The sequence below is a fragment of the Echinops telfairi genome, unplaced genomic scaffold, assembly GCF_000313985.2.
Source record: "Echinops telfairi isolate 266 unplaced genomic scaffold, ASM31398v2 ScPeMD7_21;HRSCAF=78, whole genome shotgun sequence".
NCBI classification, from domain to species: domain Eukaryota; kingdom Metazoa; phylum Chordata; class Mammalia; order Afrosoricida; family Tenrecidae; genus Echinops; species Echinops telfairi.
In genome coordinates, this window is record NW_022103918.1 from 13,387,698 (window position 1) to 13,413,844 (window position 26,147).

Sequence of the window (26,147 nt, forward strand, 5' to 3'; positions counted from 1 at the left end):
AATTAAAATGAATAATTTGGCATGCAGCCTTCACTTTTTCTGTCATATTGCATAATTAAAATGACATAGTAAAATAAAATGCTTTTGGCAATAATAGTTAGACAATAAGAACAAAATGCTGTTCATCCCTTTATTTGCCAATACATAGTTCTATTAACTCTTCTGTATGAGATGACTTCAAAAGTTTGAAGAAATAAATGGAATGAAATGATAATGAAATTTCCCCACAAACTTTCTGGAGGCCCCGTACATATGAACTTCCAAGACAGCATTTCTATTGACCCTATTTTTCCAGCTTCCTGCTTGGTCAGCTATCATAGTCAGCTTGCCCTTGAACTCTATTTACAATGAACAGAGAAACATCCATTGCCCAAGAATTAAGTCATTCTCATTTTGACATTCTAGATGGGAAATACATCGAGTATTATTTTTAGAACTTTCAAACGCTTCTTCTTTAAAAACCGACAAGCACTTGCCTTCGTCTCCATCATCTCCAAAAGGGTAGAAGAGGGCAACAGCTAAATTGATGAACACGGCCAGGTTGAAGGAGATGCTCCCCCAGAGGGAGATGTGTCTTGAGAACCAGAAGAGGGCAGGGTTATCTAGAAGCAAGCAGCCCAGAAAACAGAAGGGAAAATGACATCTTGACTTCCACACGCAAGCCCTCCAGAAATAATACACACATTTTGGTTAGTTGTAAAAGCATATGTAAGTGAACTTCGATTACGCTTGATTTCAGAAAGCTTATTAAAATAATCAGGCTCACAAGACAGTTTTCCATCTGGTAACCATCCTAGAAGGGAGGGTAATTTTTCAATGCTGAATGTGGTCAGAAAAGGTGGTTCCATAATAATTCTCTCTAATCTCTCCCTAGAGAAGATTAAGAGAAAGATAGCTTAGCCTTTGCCTGAGGCCCCTTTTTTAATGTAGCAGCATAGAGCCTTGCAGAACTGGGTAAAATTGATAAATTGGTCCCATTGCCACACGGCAAAGTGAAGTAGAAGATGACAATCATATACCAGCATTTTCATCTCCCATGAAAAACCATGTGACATGGTCACAGTTGTCTGAAATTCTAAAACTAAATAGCCTGGAAGAAGACGTGTACCGGGAACTAGTGATTTATAGTATTACCTAAATTTTAAACCTTCATGCCTCCTAAGAATTTGCTGGACTTAAAACAGAAGAAGCAAAGGACAGATGCAAGAAGAACTGCCAATAAATGGAAGAGGCCTTGCTGAGCATTTTCAGAAAAGGGATGCTGTGTTTGTCATCAGGAGAGAATTGGCAGGTGTATCCCCTGAACACAGTTTATAGGAACAGAAAACGACTTTTTCCACCTCTCCTAAATAGTTGAACAACTATGTAAGGAATGTCGGTTTGGATGGGAGAGAAACACGTTAGCTGACCCTGGACAGGGTCAGGCCCTGTCTATTCTCCAGCTCTTAATATCTTAATACCAGGAGTAAAATGTTGGATTGAATGGAGCGGGCGAGGCACACCAATGTTCTAGGAGAAATTATCAATGTTTAGATTTCTTTCATGGGAATGGTGACCTTTAATTACAAACTGCACTCCGCCTCAATATATCTTGTTTTCCTTCTCTCTAGAACAGTCGTTCTTGACCTGTGGGTCGCGACTCCTTTGGGGGTCCAACGACCTTTCCCAGGGGTCGCCTGATTCATAACAGTAGCAAAATGACAGTGATAAAGTAGCAACGAAAATAACTTTATGGCTGGGGGGTCACCACCACATGAGGAGCTGAATGAAAGGGTCACGGCATGAGGAAGGCTGAGGACCACTGCTCTAGAATGCGATATTCTCAAACTGGCCTCTGGACCTCAGAGGTATGATTAGAAACATTGAAGGAATGCTCTTCCTTAATAAAATAAATGTAAATGGGTCTTGAATTTCTAGAAAACTAGAAGAATGAAACATTGTCAAACAGAGGTATTCAGAACATATAGCAAATCTGCTTGTGTGGACACCTCTCCAAAAGACAAAAGAGACCCATTCTTTTGATTGCAGCGATGAAAAGACAGCCCTTTCCCGAGAAAACAGACTGAAATGAAATATGTAAACTCTGTTTTCCCACACAAATTTAAGTTTGTGCCAGAGATATAAGTACAGGCCTGCTTCCCTTTACTGCACTTCTCTTGATCACACTTCACAGTTAGTGCACTTTTGACACATGTTAGGTTGGTAGCAACTTGTGTCGAGAAGGTCTATCAGTGCCATTTCTCAACAGTAGCTCCTCGCTCAGGATCTCTGTGACACGACATTTCAAATACGTCATCATGCTGTTGCACACTGAGAACACTGCACCAGAGCACAAACATAGCTTTCAAATGGGAAACTGAAGGGGAAAAAAGTGACTTGCTTTATTGCAATGTTCACTTTTTTTTTTGGCAGTGATCTGGAACCAAACCCACAATATCTCCGAGGGATGCCCGGAATGACGATTCTGTTCATTTTAACTATAAAATTATAATTCTGTTGTATTTTAACCGTAAGTGTACCCCGGTTTTTAATCTGTTTGATTTAAGGAGCTAACGATATGCTCAAAGAAACAATGCGTCTGACAAAAGTTCAACAATCTGCTCGGTCACAGGACCAGGCAGGCAGCGCAGGCTGACTCGGGTATCTGCAGCCAGTCCCCCGACTGTGGCTTCCACTCAGGGCCGACGACGCAGGGACTTCAACCGGCAGCTGTGCCTCCTCTCCTTCACCAGCGGAAACATACAGCTGCAAGCCTGCACTTCATAATATTTACAGATCTGTAGGATCATCACTAAAAGATGATCTAATTAGTCGGCGGTTTCTGTTTTCATTAAGCTGCAGGTGTCTCGGCTCAAGCTGTAGACTGAGCTTACAGTCTTGAGCCTAGCCAGTGATTCCTCTAAAGTCGGGCTGGCAAGGAATTAAAAACAATTTAAGCGATTGTCAACTGCTGTCATGTGTACCGAAGTATCAATTACTCTAGCACTGCGCACAACACTACCCATTTCAGTTCCTGGTCCGCTCTAGTACTTACTCCTGATTTTCCTCTGCCATTTCATCTCATTGTAGAGGTCTTCTGCTTGCTGGAAAAAGTCATTCACCTTGCTCCCCTGTTCATCCCTCTCCGTGGTGTTGAACACACGGCACTTGGACTCCCGAGTGAGGTATTCGCATATGTTAGGCACGGGAAAAACGATTTGCTCCATGGTCCTGTCATGACGAACAATCTGAAAATATTAATTTGTATTTAGTTCAGTTTGAGGGACACAAATTAGCCTATCAGGCTATTTCTTGTTTTCAACTTGTTTATCAGTGAGAGGTTATTAATACAGTGATGGAGAAAATGTGCCAGCTTAAAATAGTGTTTATTGTCCACTTTAATTAATATCATTGGCTCTTTAATTGGAGCCTTGGTGGTGGTCGTGTTACACATGGGGCTGCGATCTGCAAGGTCATCGGTTCAAAACTACCAACCACTCCTTGGGAGGAAGACAGTGCTTTCTATTCCCAGAAACCATTTCAGCCTCAGAAACTCGCAGGCACAATGCTACCTCATCCTAACAGGGTCGCTATGAGTCAGTATTTCCTTGATGGCAGTGCATTTTGTTTTGTCTCTTTAATTAATTAATTTAGGTCTTTTAAATTAAGACCATTATCAGTTTTTGTTGAAGGTGTCAGAATACAACTTGCTCCATAAGGTTTACAATGGCTAATTTTTCAGAGGTGGGTTGCCACATCTTTCTGCCAAGTGCCTTCTGAGAAGGACTCAAACCTTTGGATGACTACTAAGAATGCTAGCTGTTTGTAACAACCAGGGACCCAAATGAATACTATACTTTATCACGAAAAACAAATACCAGGATCTCTCATTTTGCCAAATCAGCATTATACTTTTTCCACTCATTATTATTTTCATGAAAGTATACCAGAAATGAAGAAATTGTTAACTGGAAGTCATCTTCAGTGTACCACTAGAATATCTTAACATGTACCTTGTTCCTAGCTCATTCTTCCTAAACACTCATTATTGGACAGCAAATCATGTATTTAGCATAGTGTACTCTGGGTTCCACAGGGAAAGGTTCTTTAATCATCAAAATGTTTTCTTAATTTTAGTAGGTACCAAACCAAAACACCAAACTCACTGCCGTGGAGTTGATACTGATAGATAGGGACCATGTAGGAAGGGTAAATACGCCGCTGTAGGTTTCTGATGTTGTAACTATATCAAAAAAATAGCACTCTCTCTCTCCCATTGGTAGGTACATCATCAATTAGAATATATACCGATATGTAAAAATTCATTGCTTGATATCTCAGTTATTTCATATCTGTGATGGGTTAAATTTAGACATAACGTAGGCTGCACATGTTTAAGTGGTTCCACTAAACCTCAATAAATCACATCTATTTCACGCAGACATATTTAAATCCCGTGTAAACAAATCTAAGGAATCCGACTGGTCTAATCCAGGGAGTATTTCTATTTCTGCTTGCCGCTGGCTGCTTGGTGGTGGGGATTCGACTAATTCTTGAAAACGCGTCTTAAGGAGAACGACCCTGGAGGGCTTCTTGGAAGCATTCTGCTTCCTGGTAAAGCAGAGAGCTGAACGAGAAACACGAAATGGCAGTAAGCCCCAAACATACAATGAGAATTGCTCTGTACATGATCTTCCTCTCATACCTGGAATATTGGTGCATATTCCAATAGGAGCATGTTCTAAACTAGAAGGAAGGATGAAAAGGTGAGCATGCTTTACACAATTGATGTGCGTATGGATTGTGATAAGAGTTGTATGAGCCCCTAATAAAATGATTTAATAATAAAAATTTTTTTAAAAAGGTGAGCATGTTTGATGACATCAGAGAATCATTTGATCAATTATTGACCTATCAATCAAATAGAATACATCTGTGGAAAGAGACAATGAAGAAGCCTACCATCGGTTACAACAAGGCCAGGATGGCCACAGAACGGACCATCAATTGTTCATATGCAAGTTCATGTTGATGCTAAAGGAAATTAAAACGAGTCCTCAAGATCCAAAGTACAGCCTTGAGTATCCAACCCAAATTTAGAGACTAATTCAAAAATAGATTTGATGCTTTGTACACTAGTGATTAAAGATCAGATGACATCATGGACATCATACATGAATGAACCAAACAGTCATTAAAAATACAGCAAAGGAAATAAAGACCAAAGCGGATGTCAGAAGAGACTCTGAAACTTGCTGTTGAAGTGTGAGAATCTAAAGCAAAAGGGAAAATGATGATGTAAGAGATATAAAAAGAACATTTCAAAGGGAGGATAGGGAAGACACAGTAAAGTATTATAATGGAAAATGCTAAAGTAGGGAGACAGACTTTGAAAAGAGAAGAAAACGCTAGACATTTCTTAAGCTGGAAAACCAAGAAAAAATTCAAGCCTTGAGTTGAAATACTGAAGGATTCTATGAGCAAAATATTGAACAATGCAGAAGCATCTAAAGAACAGTCGTCAAAACAGCCTTGTACTGCAGAATGACAGATACACAAACCAATGGATCAGGACAGAAAACACAGAAAGAAAAACATCTGCATAAAGACTCTTGATTTTTGACACAGGCCCAATGGGAAGAAGATGCCCTCTTTAATAAATCATGCTGTAAAAACTGAATAATATTCACTGCAGCAGAATGAAACAAAACCCATATCTCATCTCAAGCACAAAAACAAACTTAAAGTGGATCAAAGACTTAATGTAAAACCTAAAGCTATGAGGAGCATCAATGAGAAAATTGGGACAAATCTAAGTGTCTTAGTACAGGGCATACATGGGCTCTCAGATATAGCGAAGGACGCACACTCCATGGAAGACAAAATAGATGAATGGGACCTATTAAAAATAAAACACTTGTGTACATCGAAAGATTTCATTAAAAGAGTAAAATGAGAGCCCGCCGAGTGGGAAAAGATATTGAGCAACAACATAATGGACAAAGGACTAATTACTAAGATCTAGAATGTAGCACAAGCCTACAAGAAGAAAACTAACAACCCTCTAAGAAGGTGGGCAGAGGACCCAAACAGATGATTGCCAAAAGCTAACACCTGAATGGCCAATAGACACATGAGGAAATGCTCTCATCCACTAGCGATGGAGAAATGTAAGTCAAAACAACCATGAGATACTATCTAATATTCATAACCATAGTCCAAATTAAAAAAAAACACCCGAGAACAACAAATTCTGGAGAGGATGTAGAGAGATTGAAACTCTTATTCACTGCTGGTGGGATTGTAAATGCATACAGCCACTTTGGAAAGCGGTATGGCGATTCCTAAAACAGATGGCAATAGAAATACCAGATGATCCAGCAATACCATTACTGGGCATAAACCCCCCCCAAAAATAAGAAATAAATCTTGTTTGCTCCCCCAGTCATTCACTGCAACAAAATTCACAATAGCAAGAAGTTGAAATTAGCCTAAATTCCCATTAGGAGAAGATTGGATTTTTAAAACCCTGGTATATATACACAATGGAATACTACGCATCCCTGAAAAACAGTGATGAAACCATGAAACATCTCATGACGTGGGATCTGGAAAACATGATGCTGAGTGAAGCCAGTCAAGCACAAAAGGACAAGTGCTGTCTGAGTCCACCGCTGGGGGAGCAAGCAGCAGGATGGCAGAAGCTCAGGCTTGCAGGGCAGCCAGTCTGCTGGCCAGGGGGCCCGACAGCCTGGTGGAGAGCCTGCCTGTGCCAATGGACCACACACCATCTTCTCTAGGGGTGTCTCTCGAATGTCACTTTGACAGGGAGTTCCTCACGTCAGCTGGGATCAAATTGTTAATGGAGGGGGAGGGGATGTTGTCTACTGAGTGACTGCCATGCAAAGCTATGATGAGGTTCCCCTGGATGGGTAGACAGCCCTATCAGAAGGATGAGGGATACTGATGGGAAAGTCAAGTCAGGAGAAGGAAAAGGGAGTAGACACACATGGGGAAACACAAATGCATGACGTTAGGAAGGCAAAGTGGGAAGGCTGACCTCTAGGTGGGGGAAGAATGACTGAAAATGCTTTTGGAGGGCCTGGGGGGCCGGGAGTGCTCCTGGTGGTTTGCACCGGATAGGCCAATTTGGCCCAAGTTTCTGGGCACATCCTGGGGACCCAGGCAGAGTGCCATGAAATGCTGGGGCATTGAATGCTGGATCTTCAGAGAGCACGACACGCTCCAGAGGCTGCCCCAGTGAGACCTGATGCGGAAACTCCACTGGGTGAACAGGACTCTACCTCAGACACACTGGTCACCTGAGGACTTAAGACTGCAAAGACATGGTTGTTTGAGGAACCAGAAGACTGTTGAACTGTAGGCAGGCAGGCAATCATGGACTTACTATATCAAGGCCCTATGTGCTGAATTAAGATATACATTGGTCCAGCAACCTGTGACTGATATTCTCAATGAATATTATTGTAAATTTTTCCTGACAGCCAACTCCCATTGTTTGTATAAATAGTGTCCGTACATAAAATGCTTGATCCTGTATAAGTAAATAATTTGGGTGCTACAATACGGAGTTAGCCTGCATTGGCCCAATAGCCCTCCTTCAACAGGGCTTTAAAAAAGTAGTCCTGTGGGCCAATCAATGACAATATTAATGGAAGATCTTTATGCCCTAGGGAGATGATTGATAAAATTCCCTACCACAAATTAACAGGGAGGTTTTGAAAGGGAGCCAAAGGCATATAAAAATATATAGATCCAGGAATGGGTTGGGGGCTCACATTAAATCCTAGTTCCAATTTAAGAACAATTAGTTCTTACATAATGACTCTCCTCAATATGCCCTAAGGAAGGAAACAGAAGAAATGGATGCTATAGCAAAGTGTGGTGAAGAAATTAGATGGTACCTGGCAATCAGATGGTACCTGGCAATCTGGAGTATTAAAGGCTTGTATCCAAACACAAGCAGCCATCTAAGTGAGATGTCAACTATGCCCACATGGAAGAAGCACTCCAACATCGTGATGGATGGCTCATAAATCACATAATCTGAAGCCAAAGGAGGGAACAGTATCAGAGCCAAAAGTGTGAAAATCTGGTTTGCAGAAGGCTACAGTTAACAGTGGGAGCCCAAGATACATTTGTGAGATCTACATAGGAAATAAGCCCCCTGTGATTTCCCTCTACTCACATTAAAGGGATGGGAAGAAACTGGTTACCAAACAGTGCATTGGAGAGAGGACTACAGAAGATCAAAATGATAAACCTGACTTGAACAGTTAAAACCTTGTCGGTTGATAACCCCTCTGATACACGTTGATTTGGTTTTCAACATCTTCCGTATTTTTTTGGTTTTTAATTGCTCATGCTGGGGTTTAGCTCAGATGTATTTTGTCTTTGGGCGTGACCCTTTGCATTTTTGCTATATGTTTTTCTGTTTTTCAGTATATGAAACCCAGCACTGGATGAAACTCTAGGGACAGCAAGTAGAACAAGGGTTTCTGGGAATACAGTGGAACAGGGGGTAAAGGGGGGCTGATGTCAAGGAGCTAAAGAGGAAATAAAATGTTTTGAAACTGATTGCAGTAGCAATTATATAATACTGCTTGATGTGATTGAACTCTCGAGCAATAGCATATCTGCATTAACTCCCAATAAAATAGTTTTGGCAAAAAAGAAGACGAAAGAAAATCACAGGAATGCACAAAATCACTGTACAAAAGAACTGGCCAATATTCAACCGTTTCAGGAGGGAGCACACGATTGGAGCAACCGTACTGAAGATGGAAGCACAGGCTACAATGAAGGCATTGATGACAAGCAAGCCTCTAGGGGTGGATGAAATACCAACTGAAATGGGTCCACAAACGGATGCAGTGGGGGAGGTGGTCTTTGTCTATGTCCAGACACTTAGAGATCAGCTATCTGGTCAACCGCCTGGAAGAGATCCATATTTGGGCCCATCCCCCCAAAAAAGGGGGTGATGCAACAGAATTTAGAAACTTTCAACGAGTACCAATGATGCCACATGAAGTAAATGTTTGGTGAAGATACTTTTAAAAATGTTCCCAAGGTCTATTGACAGAGAACTGCCAGAAAGTCAAGCCAAATCTAGAAGATGTGGCATGAGATATACCATTGTTGATGGTAGACAGATCTTGGCTGAAAGCACAGAAAACAAGAAATACGTTTATCTGTATTTCGTTGACTGCACAGTCATTTGTCTGTGTGGACAACAAAAAAACATGGCTAATGGGAGTTCCAGAACATTCAACCGTGCTGGTACAGAACCTGAATGAAGACTTCTTGGTTTTTGTTCAAACAGAAAAAGAGGTTTAAAATAACTAAAATGTATGCCAGAGATGTGTCATCTCAACATACTGATTCAATCTATATGTTGAGCAAATCATCAGAGAAGCTGGACTAACTATATGTAGAAGAAAGCCACATCAAGATTATAGGAAGACTCATTAATAATCGGTGATATGCAGATGATACCTCCCTGTTTGATGTAAGGGAAGAGGATTTGAAGCACTTAACTGATGAAGATCAAAAGCTTTAATAATTACACCACAATACCAAGAAAACAAAAATCTTCACAACAGCCTCAACAAGCAACATCATGGTAAACAGAGAAAAGACTGAAATTGTCAAGCATTTCCTTTTACTTGGATCCACAACCAGTAGTCAGGAAATCAGATGGCATTTTGCATTAGACGAATCTGCTAAGAAAAATCCTTTAAATTGTGAAAAAGCAAACTGTCACTTTGAAGACGGAGGTGCACCTGACCTGAGCTGTGGTGTTTTCAACCAACTCATATGCATGTGAACGCTCAACAACTACCTAATGAGTTACAAGTTGGCTGCAGACCACAAAATCAGCAGTTTGAAACCACCAGCAGGTCCCCGGAGAAAAGGATGGCTTTCTACTCCTAGAGAGTTACAATCTTGGACACCCGGAGGTGCAGTTCTATCCTGTCCCAGGGGATTGCTGTGAGTCAGAATTGACTCAATGGCAGTGAGCGAAGACTCAAAAATGTTTCTAACTCAAATGGTTAAAAAATGCTCACGGTAGATCAAGGGAACCACGATACAACACCTTGAAGAGCGAAGAGGTCTCTTTGAGTAATAAAAGGTACCTGACCCACCCCATGGAACTTTTAATTGTCCCCAATGCACATGAAAGCTGGTTGAACTAGGAAATTTGAAGAATGGATGCCTTTGAACTGTGCTAACTGGTGAAGAAAATTAAAATTAATATGGACTGGCAAAAGACCAAATAAATCTGTCTTGCAAGTGAAGATGGGGAGACACTATCTCAGGGGCTTTGAATGTGTTCAGGAGGGGCCAGTCCTGGAAAAGGATATTATGCTGGGTAAAGTAGAGGGTCAATAAAGAAAGAGTAAGATTCTCAACAAGATAGGCTGATGCAGTGGCTGTAACAGTGGGCTCAAACACAACAATTGTGAGGGTTATTATAAGCCAAGCTATTTAATTCTGTATGAAATATTATGATTGATTCTGGCATCACATTTAACAAAAAAGACCGATAAAGAGGAGGGATTACTGAAGGAAAATGAACATGTTAACTTAAAAAAAAAAGATGGATACTTTGTCATTACATTTATTTGGCAAATACTTACCTAGTCCTTGGGTTAAAAGCACTGAAAAATTCAAGTTAAAAAATAGTTTTTTAATCCACAACCACCTCAATCTGTAAGCTTGGAGTTTACTAAGCATGATGATCGTTTAAGTGCCCGAGCAAAGCTATCATGGTAAGAGGAGTGTTCATGTCGAGGACAGATGATTTACACTTTCTAAGTATCACAGTTGTTCAACATTGGAACGGCATTCTTCTATCGTAAGACAGTAAAGCAGAAGCAAGATCACTAGAGAACACTTCCTCCAAGGGCCGCCGATTCGACCAGGGAAAGCACAAGTCCTCCTATTCCTGAGAGTCTGAGGAGCAGTGCGGTTCCTGAAAGACGGCAACCTTGAAACTCTTTGGAGCAGTTCTGCTCCGTCCTACAGGCTTGTTAGACTTTGAAATCGACCAGACAACACGGGGGCTACTGAGGGTTCTATATGCTTTCCACAAACTGTTTTTGACAACAGCCTTTGTTGGTGTTATGTTGCAGACACAGGGCTGACTTTTGGAAGACAAGGAAAATAGTGGTAAGACTGCCCCTACGCCCTCAGTAAAGAGGAAAAGGATACATACAAAGCTGGTCACGTCCCTGTGCTAACATATGCTAACAGGATGATCCAGGGCCGTGGAAGTACCAAACAGAAGACTCGAACTCACTGACATCGACTCAAAATAACCCTTTAGGGCAGGGTACACTGCCTCTGGGAGTTTCCAAGACTCTAACCATTTACAGGTGTAGAAAACCCTGTCTTTCTCCCCAAAAGCAGCTGGCGGTTTCAAACTGCTGACCTCACGGATCACAGCCCAATGCATAACCACTACACTGCCAGCACTCCCGTGGAAATGCAGTGAGATGAAATGAATGGAGAGGTGGCTTCTCTGAGAAGGCACTACAATCTGGTTTTTGAATGAGTATGTGCATTGTCCAATGGGGAAATTTTTATCATGGGCACAAAACAGTCCTTTTCACCCTGGACTTCTATATCCAACATCATAGATGCCTTGGCGTTATCTCAAAATTTATCTAAGAGAAAACAAACGACCTTCCCTTGTTACTGCTCGAGAGTCTCTGCTAGGATTCCCAGGCACGACACCGAGTTCAATCTGGTTATTCAAACCATAAATCTGGATTGTTCACGCCATTTCCCGTACTTTGTAGATGTAATTCAACATCAAGCCTTGTCAGTTCACCCACGTGCCAACCGGTTGTTTTTGTTGCTGCATACCATCGAGTTGACCCTATCTACGCACAAGAGAATGAAGGACTGCCTGGTCCTGAGTCACCCTCCCAGCTGTCGCTGTGCGACATTTCCAGCCCCATCTTTAGTAGGAAAAAAACTCCTATTCAGTCTTTAATATATTCTTAATGGGAACCTTCTTTGTGCAATTGATTCTGAAATTTTCCAAACAATCAATAAATGTTTCCTCTACATTTGTGTGGTCCTATGTTGACACAATTACGGGGAGGGTTCAGGACTGGGCAGTGTTTCCTTCTGTTGTACATAGGGCGACTATGAGTTGGAATAGACTCAAAGGCCCCTAACAACAACAACAACAACAACAAAATGACATATATTTATAACATGACAGTAGATTCTATGTGTGTGTGAATTAGTAGAGACTACATGTTCATTAATTATCTCCTGAATGTGTATATTTATAGCTAAGTCTCTCCTCACTGAAATATCAGTCTCAAAAAAAAGGCACTAGCCTTTCTGCCTGCTGCACCCCAATCTCTTCTGATCTCCTAGATTTGCCCTTTGGCTTCTGGGATTCTTCCAGGGAACTTCATGGTTTCATAATCTAATTATATCGATTAATCCAGCTTCCTGGCTTTGCAGACTCCTGGTTCCCAACCACCTGAGACAGCTCCCTATGTTTTTGCAGTTGGTCCAGCTCATGGTTCCACTAGATCAAGTTACCTGAGACCCGGGCTATGGGATTATTAGCATTTACAAATGTGAGTAAGGCGCCTATCGTGTAATACAGTGTGATGTGATAATGTTAATTATTCCAAAGGTCTGGCAATAATAAACAATAAAGTACACTGATTATATATCCCAAGTGTTAATAGCATCATACACTTGACTCAAAAATTAAAGATATTCTTAAGGAGAATGAAAGTATGTCAATTAGGAGTGACAAGCATCAACTACTCGGCTCACTGCCTGTGAGTAAAAATGGCATCACGGCTAACAAACAACAGCCACACGAGTCTCAGGGCATACAGGGATCAGTCTGTGTGGACCCACAGATTCTAGACTGCCACCAACCTCGAGACTTCTCACTGGGGGTGGAGGGGGGGATTGGTGGCTACTGTGGAACCAATGCAAATTGATGCTACGAAACTGAGAACTTTCTGGGTGTCTTCTGCATTTCCTTCACTTTTGAATATTTTCTCAAGACACAGAATCTCGATGATCTCTATTTTAATCAGTCCTCTCTAGTTTTTTTTTAAAAGAATCGTTTTCGTGAATGATAGCTACTGTTCTGATAATCCCATCTTCAAGACATCACTGTTCTGCAATGATTGCCTTGGAGACAAACATTTTTTCTTTACTTTTAAACACAAAGAAAATTTACATATAATTCAGATTTAAAATGTTCCAACTCTGAAAAACATGCACGCCAGCTCCATAGACCATAAAACATCTCAGTTTTTCAAGCGATACGTTTATACCATAAATGGCCTGAAATAGAAAGTAAGTAGCTCCCTTTCAGGGCAAGTAGACTGTCACCTCAATCTGCGCAGTGTGGTTAGCGTAGTACTTCAGGGCCTCATCTCCCTCCTCGGGGTCCGATCCAGGTTTGAGCATCTGCTGTAACAGTTTGTTGTGACGGGCCAACTAGAGGGGAAAGGAAAAAGTTTCAGCTTTTTTTCTCCCAGTTCTGGGGTCACACTTTGAGATTACTTTCTCTACTTGGATACAAGCTTCACAGGTCTGAGGTCAATGGTTACGAATTGCATTTCAAGAAAGGAACTATTTGAAACTCATTACAAATGAAATGACAAGGATCAGCTATTATTAGTACATGAATCATATTTTTATTGGTGACATACACGTTATCAGCATGAGAAGACTGTGCCTTGCCTAGTGTCCGGCGCTCAATTGATGCTTAGTAAATTTATACCTTTAGTAATGGGTAATTGGGCCAGGAGCAAAACTGCCCACATAATATATGTATTATACATAGTATTATAATGTAGTATATAAATGGTATTCCTTATAATAAATTGAAACTACATACAGCATTAAAAACACATTGAGCAACAATAAGAACACCCACTGTGTAATAGCACCAACAGCTCCCACATTCTGTACCAACAGTTCTCAATGCACTCATACATGGGAAGGTAGTTATGCTCCAGAGAGATGCTCTTATGGCATCTAATCAGAGCTCTATATTACTAGTTGGTATGAAAGTCCTACATTTCTGCATATTTGTATGTCAAAATTGGTACAGATCAGAGTTGAATTGTAACAGAAACTGAGCATTTAAAAATTTTAAAAAATCACCGTGAAACATTTAAAATCATTCTTGCTAGAAGTGTTCTTTTTCTGTCACCTACTGTCTAGGGCATTTGGTGGCTGGTTCTCTTCTTGTAGATAACTGATATGTACTGCCTCAACATGTGTCTTTTATGGTGGTCTTAACCACTTCCTGGAATCTTGTAATGTTTCCAACCTTTCAACTCTTCTACCTATGCCCCAATTGCCTGAAGACTGATGACAACATTAACTGCCATAAAATTATTTTATTCCTAGGATACCTCAGTGCCCTCCAGGCAGTCTCCTCAGCACTTGAAGTACATGGTCTCAGTTAGCAACCATGCTCTTTCCATGCTGAGGAGGCATTCACCGGTTTTAGAACTTGGACAAGGATGGGCTAGAGTCATAAAAAAACTTTTACAAGTTTGTGGGAAAAAAATTCATTATCTTTTCATTCCCTTTTTCTAAGAACTTTTTTGAAGTTCCCTTGAAGAGTGAGGTCATCCGTATGATGATACTTTAGACAATGACCCTTCATAAGGTCATCTTGACGTGAGATTAGAGCTACCGAGAGAAAGAGAGAGAGCAGGCCCAAGGAGCTTCCGCACAGACTAGAAAGGGGATTGGCATAGGCAAAGGCGAGTGAGACTGTTGAGCCAGTGCGGCGGCACACGACTGGTCAGGTCAGGTGTGCTGCAAAGCAAGTGAAGGAAGAATTTCAAGGCAGAGAAAGTGGTGCTGCTACAGTAAATGAAACGAGGACTGGGAAGCGGTCATTGGTTTTAGGTACTTAGAAGGCAAGTTGTTTCGGGGAGGGTACCAAGAACATAGTAGTCAAAACATGGCATGCGTGTTGGTGTAACCAATGAGGGAGAGCGTATGATACCTCTTGAGAAATATTGCTGAAAAAGAGCCAAGGAGGGGGGAAATATGATAGCCACAGAGAAGGGATAAGAGTGGGTTCTTTTAACATGGGGGATTCATTATTATATTTATTTGATGTTGAAAAGGTAGAGACACCCACTCCAGCAATAGCATGGTGGAGTTTCCCCCTCCGATTAGAAACAAACCCCGTCTTAAGGACAGCAGAGAACAGGGGTACAAAATCAGGAGGATGGGCACTTGTGATGACAGGAACATGTAGACCTTCTTCATGGTGGCTTTGAACTTATTTGTGAAGAGGAAGCTTATGATAAGCATGAGAGAGAAGGTGATGGAAATTTGAGGAAAAGAAAATATGAAGCAGTCAGCAATGGAAATGTAGGATTGCTGAGTATTCCAACCCAAGTTCACTGCCATTAAGTCAGTTCCAACTCATGGTGATCCTACAAGGTCTACGAGCTGTGGATCTTCATGGGAGCAGACAGCGACTCTTTCTGCCGAGGAGAAGCCGGCACACTCGTGTCAGTTGCTGGTCTTGCCCAACACTCGCCCCAGTGCCACGAGAGCTTCTCCAAACAGATAGTCCAGAGTTTACGGTCAGGCAGTACGTTTGTGTTTTCCCTTATTCTTCAGTGACATTCAACTTCCTGGGTGCAGGCAGAGTGAGATTTACTGGGATATGTGGTTTTGCTTAGGAAGGACCACAACAGCAACAACAAACACACATTCAAGGACAAGCGAAGAGCAATAAGAAAATTAAGAGTCTATGCAAGGAACTTAAATGAGGCTCTGGCACTTAGCTTGAATAGAGATGGGCGTGAAGCCAGGAAGGACAATGCAATGGTGGAAAGATAATGGATTCTATTTTTCAAGAGCAGAAGAAAAACAAGTGGTGAATCTGAGGTTCTAGAAGGAATGTTGGTTAGGAAGTGCTTGTCAGCTGAATACTGGAAACAGAGACTATGGGCATGGTGCAATGTAAAATTATTAGTAAGAAGCAGGTTTTAGGTGTGGCCACATACACCTGAACTGCTTCTCACACTGTTACACTATCACCATGCTCTGATGCATTGTCTCTCTCACCTGGAGCACTACAATAGCCTCGTCATTGATCTCCTGCTCCACAATAGCCTTCACAGCCTGCCCTCAACATGGGAGATAGAGCGATCCTTCCTGGGGGTCAGAACCAGCCTCTTTTATGTCTCCATATGTTAGCATTAAACCACAGTCCTCAGCATGGCCAATAATGCCAAGCCCAAACTCTCTGCCATTAAGTTCTCAGAAACCACACTTGAAAGTTAACCCACTTGCCTCTTCTAGCACATTGATTCCCATTCTCTGCTTGGTTATTCTCCATAGCACTTCTGACACAGTGTACTTTATCATTGATCTGCTGCGTAAGTAGCCTCCCCCACAGGAAAGTAAGCGTACATTTTTATGAACATGGGTTTTCATTTGTTTGTTTGTTGATTGCTATATTTCCAGGGCTTAGAACAGGATCTACTCAGCCCACATTCGATTAATCAATTGAATTTGAGTACGTGAAGTCTTAAAATCTCAAATAATCGTTAGCTTTCCATGATAAGGCAACACTGATTTGAATCATATTTTATTAACATTTTTAAAAAGGTGTTTACTTTCTTACAGTTGCTTTATAATGTCAAAAATGGCTATGACTTTTAAGAAACCAAGTGTTATTCAAAATGATGTCGTTAATGAGAATTGGACTCAATAGAGTGATTTTCATTTAGCTCACTCACTAAAAAGACTTCAGACTTCTACCTTCCCTGTTGTCTTAATGAAATGATTCCACAAGTGTCTTTTCTTATTAGAGATAACAGGGGCTCTAAAAGGCACCTCAGAACAGCTCCACCTATCTTCCTCTGTCAATGTTTTAAAATAACATTGTCTGTCAGGATTTTGTAAATGATCGATACCTATCCTAGACATTTTAAAACATAGAAGTAGAAATAATATGGTCCCATTTCTCTACTGAACATCCTTCCTTGTGTCCGTTGGGTTTGCTCTTCTTTGGGATCTGGTCACTTAGCACCCTGGCCCACTTACCAGTGACATGCCTCATGCTGTATCTTACTTACTATTATTTCCTTCCAATGGGTTGCAATATCCTCACAGAAAGGGTCTGATCTAATCCATCGCTTTATCCTTGAACCAAGAATACCACTTGGTACATAAAATAGCCTCGATGAATATCTTTTTTAATCAATGAAGAAAAGGGCTAATTAAAGACATGTTCATTGTGTGTTTATATCTCTGCTTACTCCTCTGCAAAAGAGAGCCAAAGAAATATGGGTAGATACCAAATGAAAAAATAATCCTTAGTATTTGCAGAGTACAATTTTAAAATTTCCTTATTTAATAGTTACTTCTGTATTTAAATGCTTCGCTAGATTTAAACTTCTTGGAAGGAAGTACTGGCCATGCAATAAATGTTGGATTGAACCCTATATGATAAAATAAGGACAACACCCCTATAATATGGGGAGATTATAAAAGTTCAGGGAAAACTGGAATTACAAAACAAGGGGAATATTCATGACCTTTTAAAAGCCCCTTGTGTGTTCAAAAAGTTGAGAATTATCTTGACAATTCCTTAGTTTTAAAAATAACTAATGCCAATATAGAGCTTTGTGCACAGTTTACTGAAAACACAGCACGACTTTCCAGAGACCAATTCATGATGTGTACAAGTTTTATGAAGATTAGTCCTCTATTTACACATTCTCACAAAAGGCATATTCTATAGAATAATGACACAGCCAACACTAACAAAGATGTGCCACTTTCTTATAGGTTCTTCTGTTGGGCACTTTTTGCTGAGTATTCCCCGCAGTTTCCTCAAGACAGAGAGCATGGCATCAACAGAAGCCAACAGCATCATTTACTATCACGCACTGTGTAAACCAAAGGTGAACGCACGTGGTAAGTTTCTAGACGAACATGGCGCATCTGTGGAGCCATATCACAATGAAGATATCATTTAAATCCTAAGTCAACAAGATCCTGAGTGGAAAAAAACCCCAACAGTTAATGACCAGGCTCAAGGGCAGCTGTCTCTTAGACTCCAACTTTACTATTAATAGCAACGCTGATAATAGTCCTTGACATGAGCTGGTGTTACTATACAACATAGTGTAGACAATCATCCAACAACCAATATTAGTACTAAATAGGGTCTAACTTGGGCAACATTCATCTTTATCAGCCAAAATAGTACAACAGATTTTTGTATGTTGTTGTTGTTAGTGTTGTCGAGTCAGTTCTAACTCTTAATAACTTCATGCACAACAGATGGAAACATTCTCCTTTCCTGCACCATCCTCATCGTTGCTATGTCTGATCTCATTGTTGTAGCCACTGTGTCGATCCATCTCCTTGAGGGTCGTCTTTATTTTCACTGACTCACTTTACCTGGGTGATGTCCTTTTGGGGGGACTTGACTCTCCTCATAGCACACCCAGAGTACACGATATGATGTCTTGTCACCCTCCTTTGTAAGGCACACTCTGGTTATATGTCTTCCAAGACAGATTTGTTTGGAGGTTTTTTGGAAGTTTATAGTACTTTCAATATTCTTCCTAAGTGAGATAGTTAGTTTATTGTGCCAGCCTGGCCAATAAACACATCTGGGATTAACTGAAGGGCGGAGAGATAAATGGCTGGGTGAGCCTCGCCTTTCTTGTCTCTCGCTCTTTGATCCTACCAGTGCCGGCTGCCTTGCTTGTTCTGTGCCTCAATGTGCAAGCTACACTACCTGTGGGACACCTAACCTCTGGACTGTGTCGCTGTAATTTGAGGTCCCTTTAAGACCCCCTTCGCCACACAATTGGAATTTACATCTCTTGAGCTGGGGACTGACTATTGGTACCTGGCTGACTGTTGGTGACCTGCCTTGCTGGTTGTCTGCCAGTGCTCAGAGAATCTGAATCTCTCTACAGAGGACTACCTGGCGGCCCTCAAGACTTGAAGGACTGCCAGTGTCTCACAACTCTCTAACACGTTTGAATTATACTGAGCCATTTGCACTGCTTTATAATTTAACTGTTTATTTCTTGTGTTATATATCTATCTTTATAAATATATATATAATTATTAGCAATCTGGTTTTGTCTCTCTAGAGAACCCTGTCTAACACAACAAGCAACATTATTCTAATGTACTAATTCTTCTGCATTCTTGTTGGGAAAATGGAGTCAATATTTGGCCTACCCACTTACATGTGATGCCAAAAGACTCTTACAAAAAGAACGAAAAAAACAACAACAGCCCCAAACTCTTACTACTTCATTATTAAAACTAGAAAGAATGAGGTCTGAGAAAACAGGTCATCACACATAATAGTAATGTGCTCAAGAAAAATGTAATGTAAATCCTGGTCATATATATGAATCTATATATTAGTGGAAAGGGATCAAAGTATTGACCGGTCTTTATCCTGATAATAGAATAAAAATATATCCTCACAGGGTAAGATTGAACAGAAGGGCTAGGAATTCTGTCATTATATGTTCAAAGAAAAAGAAAAAACATGCACATTATTAATAATGACATATTTGCAATATAGTTTAATACATATGCAACACTACATAGAAAGAAAAAATAATACAAATGTAAATTGTACTTAAAACATATAAAATGTACATAAAACACTCAATAGTAAAATCCTTATCCATAAACATATATACCAAAGCATAGTCTTTGAGAGATATCGTCCATTTTTGAAATGTCAAGATTTGGGGACTACAGATGATAGATTTAGGGTGGTTTTTTTTTTTTTCCCTTCATTTTCTTCATTATCCATTTTCTTCATTATTTTTACTTCCTTTCATTATTTTTTTCTTCATTTCTTCATTATTTTTTCTTCATTTTCTTCATTATTTCTTAGTAAGGCATTCCTTATTAAGCAATTTCACATTTCTATTTTTATCACTGGGATCTTACTTTTTTTGTTTGGTTCCAAGTAAAGATGGATTAAAAATAAAAATGAAATCAAGAAACTGCCTTTGAATTATATTCAATCCTAATTATTCTTTGGCATTATCATTGGTGGATTCTTTGCATGTAAGCTCCACCTTTATTAATTTTCAAAACTGTGACGCAGCAATAGGCTTTTCCAAAGATCAAAAAATGAGCTTCCACCAGAAGTCTGAATAATTGCCTTTGAGATTTTTAAGTTAATAATTACATATCACTCTAATACCAAATGCTGTTCTTGTTTGAAAGAAATCAGCAGGAGAGGCTATCAACTAGTCTTGCCTATTTAAACATGCCTAAAATTCAGAAGCCCTGCTTTTTTTCCTAATTTTTATTTTATGATCCTGTTACATGCAAAGCATAGTGTCCGCATCCGTGGGACTAAAGAGACATGCAAGCCTTTCCATCCTCCAAGCAGCCTAACCCGGAAGAATGGAGCCAGTGCTGCTAGTTTAAGACCGTGATTAAGATGAGAGGAAGTAAGGCAGAGTGATAAGGAATAGCATTTGATTGGTGGGCTGAAGAAAGTGACCTCCTAAGAAATGTCCCTGATAAAAGTTTTAAAGAGTGAGTAAGGTGTTTAGAAAGGGGGTAAAGCGCATGAGATGAGGAAGGCATTCTAGACAGAGTAAGGGATCTACGTGAACGGCGTCAAGCATGTGGAAGGCCCAGGCTGTATGCTTAATAGTCCAGGTGGCTGAAATGTAGACTAATTTTAGGGTAATAAGAGACAGGACCAGAAGGGGAGTTGGAAACTCTCCTAGATGCCTATGTTTGGATAGAGAATACAAACCACAAAGAAATGTTTCTCTTCACTGTGGCAAGATAAATTGAGGCCCTCATACCATTCTTTTAGAAAAGGAGTTTGGGAATTTGAGTACCTCCCTGGCAATGGTGCTATCTGTCCAGACGTACTAGGACAGTCTTTAACATGGAAATAGCGCCCCTAAGAAATAACTGTTCCTCTGGAATACTGAGGCCAGAATTACCACTCCGCTAGGCTTTCTCCTATGAGAGTGGGAGGTGTGACCTCAACAAGAGATCCATCAGGCCAAGGCATTGGCATTCAATATTTTAGGAGGAAATTAGGAGCAGCCATTTCTAATAGAGCGAAACCCCACCCCTACAGGTGAAGTATAGTCTTGCTGAGGCACTGGGAGCCCTTCAGTAATCCCCAGTGTAAGTTTCAGATGAAACTGTCTACAAGACACTTGACTGCAGTAAGCCAGCACCCTTTTCTCGAGGAGGAAATCGTGGCGTTTCCTAAAGGAGAGAGATGTGGTGCTGGCTCAAGAGATGGGAAAGAGTCTAATAACTGGACAGTGGGAAGTAGACGAGATTACTGATTCGATGCCGAAGGGTAGGGAAGACTGGAAAAGGAACAAATCTCAGTCTTCCCTAAAATATTAATCTCTTTTCCCTCCCTTTCCCTGCTTAGTGAACACTCATAAATTTTAATTCCTTAGCTAATTTTGCTTTTGAAAAAATAGTTCACTTGAAATCCATTTTTAATAGCAATATGTAAGAAGGTAGTTTATTTTCATGAAAACAGTGGATGTACAAAATTATCTTCTAATACAAACTTTTTCCCTAGGATAAAGTCAAATATCTTTTTTAGTTTCACGTGTCCAACTAGAACAGATGCATACCTTATACAACTGCCACTCTTCAGAAAATACTAATCTTAGGATTATACAAAGAATTTTTTTCCAGACTGGGGCTTATCTCTGCTATATTGTGCTATTGTTGGTAGCGTTCTTCACACTTTTTTGCATCCCTCTTTGTTGTTTTGGTATTGAAACAAGGAATTTTAAGAAAAATAGCCTCAGAAATATTTTTCATACAAAACTTAATGGTGTACAATGCTTAAATATTTCTGATATGAATGTAAGAATATACTCTGAAATTTTCTGAAAGACTAAAACTGTATTAAAACAAATAATATGTAGGTCATCTTATCTGAAACCAGTATTTCACTAAAATATTCTAAATCTATACTTGGTGGAGTGTTTTATTCAAAATAGGTAAGATATCTCAGTGTGACAGGGAAGTAAGAGAAGATGGCAATTCTATTTTAAGTTACTTTAGACATGTAGTGGGGTTACCCAAATTTCACACACATACGATGAAGGAGGCAGTAACTGATTTGTGGGAACCCCCAGAATGTGGTTAAACTTTTGCTATGCACAATTAATTAAACAGAGTTATACCTTCAGACCTGATTTCCTTTCAATGCAACCAAAGTCACGGCTGTGACATTTGTGGGTCTCATTCTTCCGATGAAGAAGTCATGCACTTTCTTCCAATCCAGAGATGAACAAGGATAACACAACCTCGGTTGCTTCTTCAAGCATTCAGAAATAAAGTTGCTTAGTATTTCCCATCTTGAACATCTACGTCCCCTCTTCAATACTTTTTAAACTGTGGTCTGGGAAACCCTAGCTGAACACAAGGGTCCTTCTCCATGGTAATTCAGATGATGGTATGTGAACACGCAGCATTATTTGTTTGATGATGTTTGTGTGCTTCCCTCACCTAGGATACATGTTCCAAGAGGACAAGATCGTGTTTTGCTCACTACTTTAAGCTACACATGGAGAACAGTGTCTGGCACAAAATAGTTGCTTAATAAATACTTGCTGAATGAATGAATGAATGAATGACTAGACAAGTGGGTGGATAGATGGATGGATGACACAGGTGGTTTTATTTTTGTTAGCTCGCTTTTTAATAGTTTACATGCTTAATTTTCTGAAAGAGAATGATTTTAAGACAATGTTGACTGAATTGTAACACTATTCATATATATCAAATATCTTGTTTCCTATTTCTGAAATAAATCAATTAGAAACTTACTTAAACAGTAAAGAAAATAGGAATTAGAACATTTCTTTATCAGCATAATGATTCTCTCACTATTTCTGGGGACATTTTGTCCAGGACAAGCACCAAGAGGTGAAGAAACCCAACTTGTGGAGCCCTCCGACCCTCTTAATATGAGAGAAAGATGTGCCAGGCTGCTTGCAGAAAGGTTCTGGCCTTAGACACCCTGTGGGCGACTTTACTGTGCGTTAGGGTTAGTGCGTATCAGCACTGCGGTGCCCTTAGTAAAACAGTCCTGTGTTTGGACTCCTGTGAAGACTGGCAATCTTAGAAACTCACAGGACAGTCCGGCCCTGCTCTCTGGTCGCTGTGGGTCAGAATGGACTTGAGGACACAGCATTTGGTTTGTGGTTGTCGGAGAAAATGGAGACACTGATCTCAATTACTCATTGCTGGAGGGAGTCGCTTTATTCTCCACACCAAGGCATTTCTTCTGGTTCTGCCACTAACTAACCTTTCACGGGAGCACGTTCAAGTCACTTGACCTTTTTATGTGGAATGTACCTGCTGTGAAATAATAAAACCTACCCGAATATCACAAAGATAATCAGAAGAGGACTGATGCCCCAAATGCTCCTTAAGTTCCCAAACCAGCAAAGCTTAGGGAAGCGTGCAGAATTACTATTCTACTCTTCTTTACCACAAGCCTCCTCTAAGCACGAGGCCGTTGCTTTCTGCTGCTCAGTCTCGCAAAGCCATTGGACAGTGTGTTAATGAAGGGCTTGGAATTACAAGGGTGAGTTCCACCACAGTCCTCAGGCTGCCGATGCACTCGGGAATCCAGTCTGAGTGTCCAGAGGAGCCAGCTGTACAACCAGGGTGGAAGACAGGGAGTTGAAGGGAAGCACGATGAGCTGATTTTCAGCAACTGTAAGCACGATTTCTTGAAGACGTAGCTTTCTATTTTTGAGTTACATTAAACCCAGAAATAGCACATCACTGACATGTCTGTGTTTACCTGTTTCATCTACATCGGCTTATAAAAGGAAAAAGGTCAACTTTTGTGAGAAACAGTGGTCCCCAAAAGTGAGAGAATCCCTGTGCAAATGCACATGCACTTCCATGTCGCAAACACGACCTGAGACAGGAGGAAAGGAGGTGGGCCAGGTGAACTTCAACTCTAAGCAAGAATTCAAATCAGTTGAATCAAACGGAAAAGAGAGCGAATTCTGGGGAAATGTATTGTGGTACGTGTTCATTTTGTGACATGCAACACCCTTTTATTATTATTATTAATTTTTGGCTAGGCTTATCGAACATCCTACTTAGAAGTCAACTCTGATTGAAGGTAACCCCGTGCAACACCCTTTAAGTGTAATCTGGTCATTCAGAAGTGAAACCACCCAGGCTCCCGTGCAAAGTGTAAGTGGGCGCAAAAACAGAAAATGGCGGGCTGGGGGAAAGAGGAAGTCTGACACACTCCTTTAGAAGAACTTGTCTTCTTTCCTTAAATACATATGTACAGCTACGAGGTAAAGAAGACAAAATGTAAAATATAGGCACTGTGAGTCTAGATACACATCTATACAGAGAGAGATGGAGATGTACACATATATATGGGATAAAGTGATTTCCTTCATTGTAAACTACTTTAGTATTTTATGATGAAGATATGAATCAGTCATAAAGTATACCACGCAACATTATGATTAATATCATCATATAGCATTTCATAATGCCATATTAGTATGACTAAAGACTTGCTTCTCCCAATCCAAGGCAAACTTCCTCACCCAACACACACACACACATACACACACACACACACACACACACACACGCACGCACACAACTCTCCTTAGATCTTAAGCTCAGGAGGTACAAAAAGGTTTTGCACAAAACCTTTGTACAAAAATCCCAGTATCTTTAATTCTATTCTTCCATAGGCTTTTTGAAGCTCCCTTGTATAATATGCACTAAAATGAAAATGGCATGTATGTTCTGTCCAAAACACAGGATGAGCCCCTGTATGTGCCAACTCTAGACATTGGCGTTATAACGACCGGCAAAAGCAGGCAAGTCTCTGCTCTCCGCAAGCTTCCTGTCTGGTCTCAATGCCATCGAGTCAGTGCTGGCTTGGAGACCCGATAGGACAGAAGAGCCCTGAGACCCTAACTCTTCACGGGAGTAGAAAGCCTCGTCTTTCTCCCGAGGGGCACCTGGTGGCTTTGGACAGCCGCTGTGCAGTGAACAGCCCAACCCACAGCCACCAGGCCGCCCCGCGCTCTTTACCTTCTGGTGGTGGGGGTGGGGGTGGGGGAGATGTATGAAAACGAAACCACACCCACTTCCAGACAACAGCCTCACCAGCAATCCTCAGGAAGATGTAAGCAAGCAAAATATAGAGTCAGTCTAACAAAAGTCAATCTGATCACAGATACGGCAATCAACATGTGAGAGTGCTGAGGGAAAATAGATCCAAGAATGGATGTCACGAACACTTGGGGATGAAGGCTGCCTTTTAAACCAAAGGGTCACAGATCACTTTCGTAGAAAGTGAAAAAGCAGAAGCAGCCAATTCAAAGACACCAAGCAGGGCTGTGTTTTTGGCTCCAAAGCAGAGGCAGTGTAGCTGAAGCCGAGTCAGGGCGGAGGAAAGAAGGCCTATGTCAAAGAGCAGGGCCGATGGAGTGGAGGGACAGGGCTTGCTGAGCAGCTTCAGGAACAAATGCCAAGATTTGACGTTTGCTCATACACAGGACGTCTTCGAAGGTTTTCAGCAGACAGGCGACATAACCTGCAGTGCATTTTTCAGGCTTCACGGAGGCTGCCGTGTTAGAGAAAAGACTAAGAAATGCCCAGGTAAGGTAAACAAGCGGCCATCTCGCTCAGAAACAACAAAGCCCACATGGAAGAAGCACACCAGCCTGTGTGACCACAAGGTGTCGATAGGATCAGGTATCAGCATTGAAGAACAAAAAAGCTCATCATTGTGAATGAGGGGGAGTGTGGCGTGGGGACCCAAAGCCCATCTGTAGGCAAATGGACATCCCCTTACAGAAGAAGGGTCACGGAGACGAGCCAGTCAGGGTGCAGTGTAGCAACAATGAAACAAACAACTTTCCTCTAGTTCCTAAATGTATCCTCCCCCACCCCTCCACCCCCCACTATCATGATCTCAATTCTACCTTACAAGTCTGCTAGACCAGAGGATGTACACTGATACAGATAGGAACTGGAAACACAGGGAATCCAGGACGGATGATCCCTTTAGGACCAGTGGTGAGAGTGGTGATACCGGGAGGGTGGAG

General features: G+C 40.9%; 1 protein-coding gene across 1 annotated transcript in view; it reads right to left on the minus strand.

Annotated features, from left to right (window-relative positions):
• Positions 1 to 26,147, minus strand: part of LOC123521502 (inositol 1,4,5-trisphosphate receptor type 2-like) — a 183,033-nt gene that overhangs the window by 108,764 nt on the left and 48,122 nt on the right. The window contains exons 9-11 of the mRNA XM_045288408.1: positions 13,384 to 13,491; positions 3,035 to 3,227; positions 477 to 602 (exon numbers count right to left, since the gene is read on the minus strand). Coding sequence (XP_045144343.1) covers positions 477 to 602; positions 3,035 to 3,227; positions 13,384 to 13,491 — 427 coding nt within the window. The remainder of the gene's footprint in view (positions 1 to 476; positions 603 to 3,034; positions 3,228 to 13,383; positions 13,492 to 26,147) is intronic.